General features: G+C 46.6%; 1 protein-coding gene across 6 annotated transcripts in view; it reads left to right on the top strand.

The window, feature by feature from the left end:
- Nucleotides 1-12,587, top strand: part of LOC136850225 (small glutamine-rich tetratricopeptide repeat-containing protein alpha-like) — a 157,483-nt gene that overhangs the window by 48,448 nt on the left and 96,448 nt on the right. For all 6 annotated transcript variants that reach the window (XM_067123860.1, XM_067123862.1, XM_067123865.1 and 3 more), the window contains one exon: nucleotides 11,892-12,041. In XM_067123860.1, coding sequence (XP_066979961.1) covers nucleotides 11,892-12,041 — 150 coding nt within the window. The remainder of the gene's footprint in view (nucleotides 1-11,891; nucleotides 12,042-12,587) is intronic.

Below are 12,587 nucleotides of genomic sequence, written 5' to 3'. Positions count from 1 at the left end.
TTCTTATTTAGAGACAATTGATGAGTGGATATTTTAGACCTAAAAGTTGTTAGTGAATGTGTAAGAATTTTCACTCTCTATCTTTGATGAATTATCCTAGAACAGCTTTAAAGTGGATGTGCAAATAAGTTTTCCTTTTTAGGGTACTGTATATATGATTAAAGTGGTATTTGTTCCGACATGATGTACAAACCGTTGGTCCTTTACGGCTAGGAATTACTTTCAGCGCAGGCTGGAAACGGCCGTTAAACTCTTGAGCAAGGTGTTTAGGCAGTAACTACCGCCAGGTAGGTGGGAATACCCGCCTGCCCGAATGTAAACATTCCAGGTTGCTTTCAGCCATCGTGCGTTGCAGACGTGGTTTCAGATCTCTCCACCTGACCATCGTTAAGCTCTTATTTCCCAGTGGGATCTTTCTGTATTTGTGTGTATATATTACGTGTGTTTGATATTTATTAATACAAACCCACGATTTGTGATAACCTTGCATAGCCATCGTTCCCTGCACTGTGCCTTGGGTTTGATAACCAGGGGCGTATTTAAGGAGTTAACCGAGTGGTAATGCTTCTCTTCCAGTAGCCCTTTAAATTATTTAGATACTGAAGGCATTCCCCTGTACAATCAGAAATATTAGATTGGGACGTAATATCTTCGCTCCCCTACATTAGTCGGGACGTAAGAGTTCGCTTCCCTTCTTGGGCTCCTGCCCTCCGTGTACAAGGGCATGACTACTTCCTTCCTACTTGTGCTGAGTGTTGTTTTCGCCGCCTGCGCTTAAAGAGTTGCAGGGCGTGTGGGAGGTTGCGGGCATCGTCTGTAAGTTATGCTTCCACTCCGCCCTTGGTAGCCTCCCATCCATCTTTCTCTCTCCCTTTAGGTTCTTCCTTATCTCTCCTTTGGTAGAGATCTCTCTCCTTCGCCCTCTTCGCTTGCTTGTCAGGCGAAGACCGCGAGGGGTGGGGGAGCAGGTGGTCGGGCGACCTCTTCTTGGGTACCTCCTCTCTTTGTGTAGGGCAGTTCCCCTCGTAGCGAGAGGAGTTTCCCTCTCTAATCATCTTTGCTTTTTCTTTCAGGTTGACAGTGAGCATCGCAGACACAGCAGTAGTTGGCTGGATATCTCGGGATATCTCGCATGAAGGAGTCCCGACGTTCATTTAGTGTTGCTTCAGGATCGACCACAATATCTTGGCTGGATGACAGTGCCACGTCGGGATCGTTCCGACTCCCCGATGTGGATCAATCGCTGCCATTGCTGTCCTTCATGTATGCTGTGGCAATGCCTCTGTTATATCTGTGGTCCATCTGCTCCTGCTGTTCCCTGTGTTATGCTCCTGTTAACTCGACAACCGTCTGTGGGCGGCTCTTCCTGGTCTCCTGCCGCAGCCGTCCTGATTGTTCCTGTCGATGCTGGTAACTTTCATGTGATGTTCCTGGCCGTTGCAGTAGCTCTTGCCTTCCGAACTGCTTCCATAGCTCCTGCATCGGCTGTCCTGATTGTGCCTGCTGCTTCTCCTGGTGGTCGTGCCTGGAGCCGCTTCCTTAGTGTGTTCCTGCCAGCTGCCCTGGAGGTTACGATGTCCACCATCCTATAGAAGATGTTGGCGTGAAGGTGAAGGAAGTCGCCATGTGGAAGTGACGTTCCTGGCCGTTGCAGTAGTTCCTGCCTTCCGAAATGCTGCCATAGCTCCTGCATCGGCTGTCCTGATCATGCCTGCCACTTCTCCTGGCGGTCGTGCCTGGGGCCACTTCCATTGTGTTCCTGCCAGCTGCCCCGGAGGTTTCGATGTCCACCATCCTGTAGAAGATGTTGGCGTGAAGGTGAAGGAAGTCGCCTTGTGGAAAGTGACGTTCCTGGCCATTGCAGTGGCTCCTACCTTCCGAAATGCTGCCATAGCTCCTGCATCAGCTGTCCTGATCATGCCTACTGCTTCTCCTGGTGGTGTTGTCCTGGGCCGCTTCCGTTGTGTTCCTGCCTAACTGCCCTGAAGGTTAACATGTTTCATGTCCACCATCCTGTAGAAGATGTCGGAGTGGAGGTGAAGGAAGCCGCGCTGTGGAAGTAGCTGCTGTCTTCTTCACCTTATCTTCAATTTCGTCTTCTGCTGCCTCTTCCCTTCCTCTCCTGAGGTCCAACGGGCTCCCAGGAATCGAACAGACCTCCGTCGGCCAAAGGAGAGGAAGGCTGCTTCTTCCCCTTGATGCCCTTGGATGTCTAGGGACTGACTCCTTCCGAGGAGGCAGTGGGTCTCTCATTGGCTCTTCCTGACTTTTGGGTTAGGAAACCGATTCGCATAGCCGTGGGTTTTGTGTTTCGGGAGCCGTGGGCTCGAAGATCTCGGTTTGCGATCCCGTTCCCAGTCCTAGAGGTTCCGCCTCTAAGACCGGGACTACTTTTGGCGCTCGTTCGCGAAGTCGCTCCGAGTGCTCGAGATTCCAAGGAATATCGAGTATCCTGATGTGGTCTGGAGAGTATTTCCTCGGCCCAGTTCGGGGGCAGTGCGAGAGAAAGGGCCGAGGCACCCAGGTGTCTCAGCTCTTCCTGCCAGCACCACAAGCACTCCGTGAGTGCTTGCCTGTGCTCGGTCGGGTTCCCAGCCTAGTGTCTCGATCCTGTCGGTCAAACACCAGAAGAAGCAGGGAAGAGATTCCCTTCGGGAGTCCTGCTGGACTTCTAAGGGACTGACTCTCTTCCGGGAGACAAGTTTCTCTCATTGGCTCTTCCCGCCCCCGGGTGGGAATCGATTCTCATTCTCCTGTGGGCTCTGGCGTTTCGGGGGCCGTGAGAGCGCAGCCTCTCAAGTCCGCACCCTCGTTGCCAGTCTTGGAAGTCTGCGTGTAAGACTGGTTCTGTGCCTGGCTCTTTCGATCTCTTAGGAAACTGAAAGCAGCCACTCCCGATTTTTGGGAGTCTCGTGGATAGTTCGAATTCTATGAATCACGAGCGCTCTCCTGACGAGAGGCACAGGACAAGAGAAACTGCCGAGACGCCAGTTGTCTCGATACTGCCTGCCAGCTGCTTCGGTTGCTTGGCCAGGTTTCATATTTGTGTCTTGAACCGTAGGGTTCAAGCATGCAGGATAGCAGACACAGAATTCCCCTTTGAACCTTCTTCTCGAGGGGCCTCAGCCTTGAAGGAGTTTAGAGTTCGGGAAACTAGCAGTAGTTCACGGCAGATGAGTTCTGCCCTGCCCAGATCTGATTGTGTTCTCGCGATCGGCTTGGCTCAGCTCGGCCCCTGGTCGCGCTTACAAGACTAGCTCGGCTTGCCCGTCCCGCCCAGCCCTTGGTTGTACTTCCGAGACTAGCTCCTCTCACCCTGCCTGCCTCCCAGTCTGGATCGTGTTCGAGTGATCAGCTCGGCTTGGCCCCACTCGGTTTTTTTTTTAATCGGGTTCTCGGCTATGTTTGAGTGAACAAGGAGTGACCAGTAGATTCTACATATATATTTCAGCCTAAAAAGCAATAAAAACAATTGCCCACTTGGCTACGATGGTGAGGATGGGTCTATTCCAGCTCTAATAAATATATCTGAAAACGACAGGTATATATATGTACGACAGGTAATAGACTTTTATCCTTCTCGTGGTCAGGTCGGCAACGTGACCTCCTTGTGGTTAAGGTGACCCGGGTTCGTCTCCCGCGACCGGCAAATCACAAGTCTCTTCAATTTTTTGTTTGTTCCGACACAATATACAAACCCTAGGTCCTTTACATTAGGAATTGCTTTCAGGCGTAGGCTGGAAACGGCCTTTAAACTCTTGAGCAAGGTGGTTAGGCAATAACTACTTCCAGATAGGCGGGGATACCCGCCTGCCCGGATGTAAACATTCCAGTTTGCTTTCGGCCGTCATGCATTGCTGACGTGTTTTCGTTCTCTCTGCCTGACTGTCGTTAAGCTCTTATTATCCTCGATGGGATCTTTCTGTATTTTTGTTTATTTATACGTGTGTTTGATATTTGTTAATACAAACCCACGATTTGTGATAACCTTGCGTAAGCCGTCGTTCCCTGCCTGTGTCTTGGGTTTGACGGCCAAGGGCATAACTGGAGTAGCGTAACCAAGTGGTAATGCTTCTCTCCAGCGGCCCTTTACGTAAATACTGAAGGCGCCCCTGTACTTTCGGAGATATAGTTTGGGACGCAATATCTTCACTCCCCTACATCCATCGAGACGTAAGAGTTAGTTTCCTTCTTGGGCTTCCACCCTCCGTGTGTAAGGGGCATCACTAATTTCTTCCTACTTATGTTGAGTGTTACTCGCTGCCTGCGCTTAGAGATTTGCGGGCCGAGTGGGAGGTTACGGGCATCGTCGATAAGTTCCGCTTCCACGGCGCCCTTGGTGGCCTCCCCTCCGTCCTTTTTTCTCTTCCCGTAGCTGCTTCCTTCTCCCCTTAGTAGATCTCTCTCCTTCGCCCTCTTCACTCGCTCGTCGGGCGAAGACCGGGAGGGAGGGGGAGCGATCGAGCGACCTCATCTAGAGTACCTCCACCTGCTGCGTAGGGCTGTTCCCCTTGTAGCAGGAGGAGCCTCCCTCTACTAATCATCTTTGTTTTTCTTTCAGGTTGACAGTGAGCATCGCAGACACAGCAGTAGTTGGCTGGATATATCAAGACTATCTTGCATGAAGCAGTCCCAACATTCATTCAGTGTTGCTTCAGGATCGACCACAATACCTGATTAGATGACATATTTCCACGTCGGGATCGCTCTGTCTCTGTTCCCGCCGATGTAGATCGATCGCTGTCATTGCTGGTTTTCATGTATGCTGTTGCAATGCTTCCTGCGTATCTGTGGTCCATCTGCTCCTGCTGTTCCCTGTGTTATGCTCTTGTCAACTCGACGACAGTCTGTGGGCTGCTCTCCTGGTCTCCTGGCAACCGACCTGATCGCTCCTGTCACTGCTAGTGACTTTCAAATGACATTTTGTCCGTTGCAGTATCACCTTCAGAGTCCTGCTGGACTTCTAAGGGACTGACTCTCTTCCGGGAGACAAGTTTCTCTCGTTGACCGATTCGCATTCTCCTGTGGGATCTTGCATTTCGGGGGCTGCAAGAGCGCGGCCTCTCGAGGCCACGCCCTCGTTGCCAGTCTTGGAAGTCTGCATCTAAGACTGGTTCTGTGCTTGGCTCTTTCGATCTATTAGGAAACAAAGCAGCCGCTCCCGATTTTCGGAAGTCTCGTGGGTAGCTCGAATTCTGTGAATCATGAGCGCTCTCCTTACGAGAGGCACAGGACGAGAGAAAGTGCCGAGACACCCAGGTGTCTGGTTGCCTGGACACCCAGGTGTCTGGTTGCTGGGACACCCAGGTGTCGGGGTGCCACGACGCCAGGTGTCTCAATACTGCCTGCCAGCTGCTTCGGTTGCTCGGCCGGGCTTCATTCTTGTGTCTCGAACTTTAGGGATTGAGCATGCAAGATAGCAGACACAGAATTCCCCTTCGAACCTTCTTCTCGAGGGGCCTCGGCCTCGAAGGAATTTAGAGTTCTGGAAACTAACAATTGTTCACAGCAGACGAGTCCGGCCTGCCCAGTTATGATTGTGTCGGCCCCCGGTCGCACTTACAAGACTGACTCGGCTTGCCAGACTGGCTCGGCTCGACTCAACTCGACTCGGCTTTCCAGACTGGCTCGGCTCGGCTCGGCTCGCCCCGCCTGCCTCCCAGTCCGCCACATACCAACCATCTGGATCGCGTTTGCGTGATTGGCTCGGCTCGGCTCGGCTCGACTCGGCCCTACTCAGTTTTTTCCGATTCGGGTTCTCGGCTATGTTCGAGTGAACTTTTTTGCTCTTACCAGGAAAGCGCTTTGCCACGGCACAAGTGCTCTTCTTTCCCTGTGTGGCAGTAATCTCCTTCGGTTGATTATCGCCACGGTCCACCTCTCCTGCTTATCATACTGGCAGGACAGGTAGGGATACTCTTTTCTCCTCACCTGTTCTCTTCTCCTCTCGGTTGTTCGAGAGGCGCGAGATGGACAGAGAGAGCTCCGACGAAATTTTCTTTCGGAGTTCGGCTGCCTGGCGTGCTTTGGGTATCGGTCCCCGATTTCTCGTATTATAACCAGGTAGCCGAGGAGGGTTTCATGGGATCTGTCAAGGTCTCCTCCAAGGGAGAGGTACAGGAGTTTCACGCATCAAAAACAGCGAGGGTTTTCCTCTTCAAGTGACGATCGCCCCTGTGTTCTCGGGGAACTTCGCGCCGATTCGTCGGCACGAGGATCCCGGGACAGGACCGCGGCTCCCCCAATGAATAACCTTCATCACTCACAAGCCTTGCAGTTTCCAAGGGGCTGAGAGTGTCAGGGACCGCCGCAGTCCTGGCTTCCGAGAGCGTTCTCGACCTGATGAATTCTTTTCTTCAGAGTTAATTCAGGTTGAGACACCAAGCTTCCACCCCTGCCTCGACAGAATATGAATTCTTCTTGCCTCGGAGGGTCTTGCCAACTGCAGTTTTTTGGGCAATTCTGATGCTAAGAAGAAGGACTTTGTCCCAATTCGGATCTCCGGTTTTGTAAGTCCCGAGTTGGCTCGACCCTTGGGAACGAACCTTTACTTGGTTCTGCCTTTCTCTTTCAGAGATTTGCCAGATACCCCGGTAATCAAGGTTCCCACCAGGGCACTGACTTGTCCTTTGGACAGTGGCCAAGAACTTTGGGTCTTAGTCATCTCAACTGGACCTTGAGTTCAAGCCAGCCCCCCCTCAACTCCTTAGCTAAGAAGTCCTAGGCTTCAAAAGAAGATTGCAACTGCTGATGCCTGGACAAAATGATACTTATCGAGTCTCTGGAACTGGCAGCAACATTGCCGAGACCTGGGAATGGATTCCTTCAGGAGAAGTATCTATTTCCCTTAGGTCTCGGCAATTCTTTCCACCGAACTTTCATCCCACCACCTCTCCCGTGCTCCCGATTTGGGAAATGCCAGCCGGCTAGAGCTAATTGCCTCGGTACCCTGTCATCTTGCAGAAGCTTCCCCATGGTGGAAAATGGAAGTCTGCTTCCTTTTCCCCGTTCTTTCCTCTTCGATGTATGAGGAAAGAGCTAGGCTAATGCTTGATTGAAGGAACCTTCGAATATGCTTGCATATTCCCCTCACATCTTGTGTCTACTTACGGATTCACAGATTGAGGAATAGGCGCACACTGGTAAGACCTTGTCTTGAATTTGTGTGACCAAGACGATTAGTACCTTCTCGTCACCGTCCTGGGTTCAGGGCAGCCTTTTGGCCGTCCGAGAACTCAGGATGGGTTTTGCGGCACTCAAAGGTTTCATTGAACAACAAAACCACAGTAGTGGCATTTGTCGACAAACAGGAGGCAATCGTTTTTTCCTCCTGTTTCATCTTGACATTTGAAGGTACTTGAGTGTTGTTCTATTGCACACTCGACAGCTCAATTAACCAGATGCATTCCTGGTGGGGATGTATTGGTAGGCAAGCCTGGCCTTGGGTTTGAGTGATCGGGACGGAACATGCTGCTCACTCTTTCTTCACGAAGATTCATGCAGAGACTGCTGGACTGAGAAATCCCTACCATCCTTCTGTTGCCTCCCTGCACACAAGTCGGTAGTGTTTTCTCACTCCCTCATACCAGACCAGGGGCCGCTCTGTTGAGGCATGCTGTCTTTTGGTGAAAACTCGATATCGACGTTTTTCCCTCCGTATTTGTCAGTTTAAGCTAGGGGTTTCCTAACATTGCTCACCCCAAGTTACAGACGAATACTTGAAGACTTCTCCTTCATCCGACCTGATTGCCGAGGCATCGAGAAGAATTCCGCTTGACCCATCCTCCCTGTGCAGCTACACAAGAAGTGGTTCTTGAGGCAGTACATCCCTGTGTGTTCAGGACTGGGAGACTTTCCAGCTTTCCTTGCAAGCACAGGCTTTCGCCGAGCGGCAACGGATATAGCTGGATATCCCTTGAAGTCCTCTGCAACACTGTCCCAGGGACTGGATCCATCTTCGCTGGTGGTATCGTTGTCGGAACTTCTTCTCGTGTCAGAGTCGCTCGTCAAGTCTGGACTTCCTCGTCTTCTTCGCCGAGGGCTGCTTCTCTCCCTTTCATTTGAGAAGAACATAGGCCCTTGCGACCTAGTCTTCTATCTGAAGTAGCCTTCGCCTCCTCAATCGAGAGTTAGCTATGGACAAGAAGCTTCTTCAGTCATGCTGTCCCAGGGAACTGTTTCCTGGGTGGCATGCGACTCTCGTTTAGGGTTCCTGTCTGTGCTCTGCACTCGCCCTATGAGAGTCGTCGGATAGAGATATGCCCGCTTAGGTCCATCTCTCGTCTTACCCTGGCCTTGGCGTAGAAGATGGAAGAACAGGGATGGGGATCATACCTCAACTCCTCGGATGTCATAGGTGGACTCCAAATCCATTGGCATCGATTGTCGGGTTCGAGTCCTTCTTGTTCCCCTCCTCCTTGGACTTTGTATCGATGATCCAGATCATTCGTTACTTTGTCCTATTGGGATCTGTGGTACTTTCTGAAAGGTTCGACATTTCCTAACCTGGATGTCGTCAACGTTTTCGCTAGTACTGTCTCTCCCAAGGAAGAAGTGTCTAAGGACACATCTTCCTCCTGACTTCGTGAAGCGATCAAAGGAGGTACTTGGCAGCTGATGACGACGATACTGGTACCTTTCACCCGAGAGCTCACGAAGTCGATGGCTTGGTCCATCCCTTGCATTCTGGAAGAATATGTCGGTACCACAGGTGCTGAAGGCGGGTGTGTGGTCCCAACAGACTACCTTCACCTCCTTCTACCTCCGGGATGTTGCACACAAGTCCTTGGACACTTTTTCCATGGGTCCTGTGGTGGCTGCTCAATAAGTTGCATCTTGCCTATGTTGTACGGTTGTGATTGGGAGAATGAATGTTGAGTGACTGGCCTCTCTTCTTTCTCCCCATCCTGGCTCTCTTCCCACGGGCAGGGAGCGGACATGCCATTACAAGCTGGACCATGCGATCGAGGCAGATTAGCACATAATGGGAGCTCCCGTTCTATTTCCATTCAGGTTAATAGAAGCAACCCCACTCCTTCCTCTTGCAAGGGGAGGAAGGAGACCATGACTATGAGACAAGCCCAATGCTTGTATTTGCCTTAATGTCATCCGACGTCAAAGTCTTCCTAGCCTACTTTGCATGAACTGACGTTTCCTCTTTCATGCAAAGGGACCCAGAAGTCTGACAACTGATCCTGCGTTTCTTACAACCCGATCTTTTGTCAGAGGCAGTTTTTCCCTTCCTCGCTCTCACGACCAGGAAGGGAAGACAAGGTGGTGAACTCCAGTCAGTTCAGAGACTTTATCAGATTCCTCCCTCCAATCAGTGAGTCTCCTAATGTAAAGGACCGAGGGTTTGTATATTGTGTCGGAACAAATAACAATTTTTAAAAGTAAATTGCATTTTTCCTAACTATACAAACCCGAGGTCCTTTACACTTTATGCCCACCTCATGCCAACCCTCAATCTGTACCTGGGCCGAAAGGCAAACTGAAATGTTTACATCCGGGCAGGCGGGTATCCCCGCCTATCTGGAGGTAGTTATTGCCTAACCACCTTGCTCAAGAGTTTAACAGCCGTTTCCAGCCTACGCCTGAAAGCAATTCCTAATGTAAAGGACCGAGGGTTTGTATAGTTAGGAAAAATACAATTTACTTTTAAAAATTGTTATGTTTGGATGTCACGGCTTCGTAGTTACAAGCATATCCAAAAAAAGTGCGAAGAATTCGAGAAGTTAAGAGGGCATTGTGGCTATTAGAATTACATATGTGTCTGGTAAAAGTGACCAGTAGATTCTACATATATATTTCAGCCTAAAAAGCAATAAAAACGATTGCCCACTTGGCTACGATGGTGAGGATGGGTCTATTCCAGCTCTAATAAATGTATCTGAAAATGACAGGTGTATATATGTACGACAGGTAATAGACTTTTATCCTTCTCGTGGTCAGGTTGGCAACGTGACCTCCTTGTGGATAAGGTGACCCAGGTTGTCTCCGCAACCGGCAAATCACAAGTCTCTTCAGTTTCTTGTGTTTGGATGTCATCGGCCGAGAGTTACAAGCACATCCAAAAAGTGCAAAGAATTCGAGAAGTTAAGAGGGCATTGTGGCTATTAGAATTACATAATATATATATATATATATATATATATATATATATATATATATATATATATATATATATATATATATATATATATATATATATATATATATATATATATATATATATATATATATATATATATATATATATATATATAATACTTTATAGTATGTGTTCAGAATTTTTCTTACAGTCAATTTCTTTATTTCATGGCACTTTTTATATATATATATATATATATATATATATATATATATATATATATATATATATATATATATATATATATATATATATATATATATATATATATATATATATATATATATATATATATATATATATATATATATATATATATATATATATATATATATATATATATATATATATATATATATATATATATATATATATATATATATATATATATATATATATATATATATATATATATATATATATATATATATATATATATATATATATATATATATATATATATATATATATACTTTATAGTATATATATATATATATATATATTTATATATATATAAATTATGAAATAAGAAATTTATGTAAGAAAGAACACATACTATAAAGTATCATATGGAATAAGAAAATTAATAATGGTCATACTTGTACATTGCTCTTGAAAGAATAGGGTTCAGTGTTTGTTATACTACCAGTAGCAGTGGCAGTATCTGTAAACATGCAAAAAAACTTAAATCTTAGGAGCTATCTCTGATGTCTTGAGGTTAGCCATGTTGCAGATAATGGAACAGTACAAGTGTAATTGGTGCATTCTAAACCCATAAGGTAAAAAGACTAGTACAGGTAGTCCCCAGTTTACGGCTGTCTCGACCTATGGCATTCTGTACTTATGGCGCTTTTTCAAATATATTCATAAAAAAATCAGGCGCTGTAACAGTGCCAAAGATTACAGCACCATAACTTGCCAGCACTATAACGAGGTGAGAAAACAAATTTAGGGAGCTGTAGCCACTGGGATCATTCACTATAAGAAGGGGAGAAAACAGGTATACTGTATAGCCAGTGCAAAGCTTACAAACCTGTTTCTTTTTCCAGCTTACATAACACACACACACACACACACACACACACACACACACACACACACACACACACACACACACACACACACACACACACACACACACACACACTCTCTCTCTCTCTCTCTCTCTCTCTCTCTCTCTCTCTCTCTCTCTCTCTCTCTCTCTCTCTCTCTCTCTCTCTTTTATAAATTTTTCTTACGGTGTTCTGGGTTACAGTGATTTCCAACTTACAGCAGGCCACTGGAACAGAAGCCCTGCCGTAACCCGGGGACTGCCTGTAGTGTGTTAGTTCTTATCAGGTATGGTTGGATAAGGTCCATTTGATGAGTTTTTAGAATACAGATTAGGTTTGTATTGGTATTTTCCCTGAAGGGTTTTCTTTCAAAACCAGTGTACAAGTAAAAAATAAGATTTGTATTTTGAAACCAGTGTACAAGTAAATAAAATTTTTACTCACTTTTGAAATATTTGTTAGTTCCTTGTCTTGTTAAAGTGCAAGAAAAGTTGAGATATTGAGTAATGAGAAATTTATTTTTAATATTAATTTTAATTTTCTCATCCATAATTGCCTTTTGACTCTTGTAATGCAAGTAGCTAGTTGTTAATAGAAGTAATATTTGTAGGGTGCTTTTCTCAGTAAAACTTAAAGGAGCATATTTTATGGCTTCTGTCTTAACAAATTCTCTTTCTTTTCTTTTTCAGAGCAATAAGCAAAGACCCTAGAAATGCTGTATACTATTGTAATAGAGCAGCAGCACATAGTAAGCTAAACCAGCATTTAGATGCCATTCAGGATTGTAAACGAGCACTACAAATTGAACCCCAGTATAGCAAAGCATATGGAAGAATGGGGTAAGACATTCTCCCAGTGGTTTTCTGTCAGAGAAAGGTCATCAAAGGGATGATTCTTCCATTTCAGTTTTGATATTAGTAAAGTTATATTTAGAAAATCCTTAGTAAGGTGGATATTTAACAGAATTCAGCTAGCATTATGTTTTTTTTTCATATATGTTTGTTCATATGAAAATACAAACCATTTTCTTTTATATAGGAGTGTGCTTTGGCGCCAGCTGGAATTACTTGTTGAACTTCGGCATTTTAGGGCATTTTGCTGAGCTGCTGCTGACTGTTAAGGTGATCCAGGGTTACTTCAACTTCTGCAGGGAGAGTTTCTCTAGTGTAATCCTGAAGAGTCACCATAGAGGAGTCTGTTTGTCCTAGTTACTAGGCAGGTGTTTGGTTTCAGAACAGAATACGTGTACTCACAGGTGTTTGGGACATCCTCCCTCCCTTCGTGTCACTGGAGAGACACGCCAGGGAGGGACGGGAGGGGCCCACATGCAACTCTGTTGGTGTTGTACAAGGTGTTAGCACTGGCTGCTCTTAGACAATGGGTAG

The sequence above is a fragment of the Macrobrachium rosenbergii genome, chromosome 21 (genome assembly GCF_040412425.1).
Source record: "Macrobrachium rosenbergii isolate ZJJX-2024 chromosome 21, ASM4041242v1, whole genome shotgun sequence".
Lineage (NCBI taxonomy): Eukaryota > Metazoa > Arthropoda > Malacostraca > Decapoda > Palaemonidae > Macrobrachium > Macrobrachium rosenbergii.
Note: the sequence above shows the minus strand (reverse complement) of the source record. Positions and strands in the feature narration are given on the sequence as shown.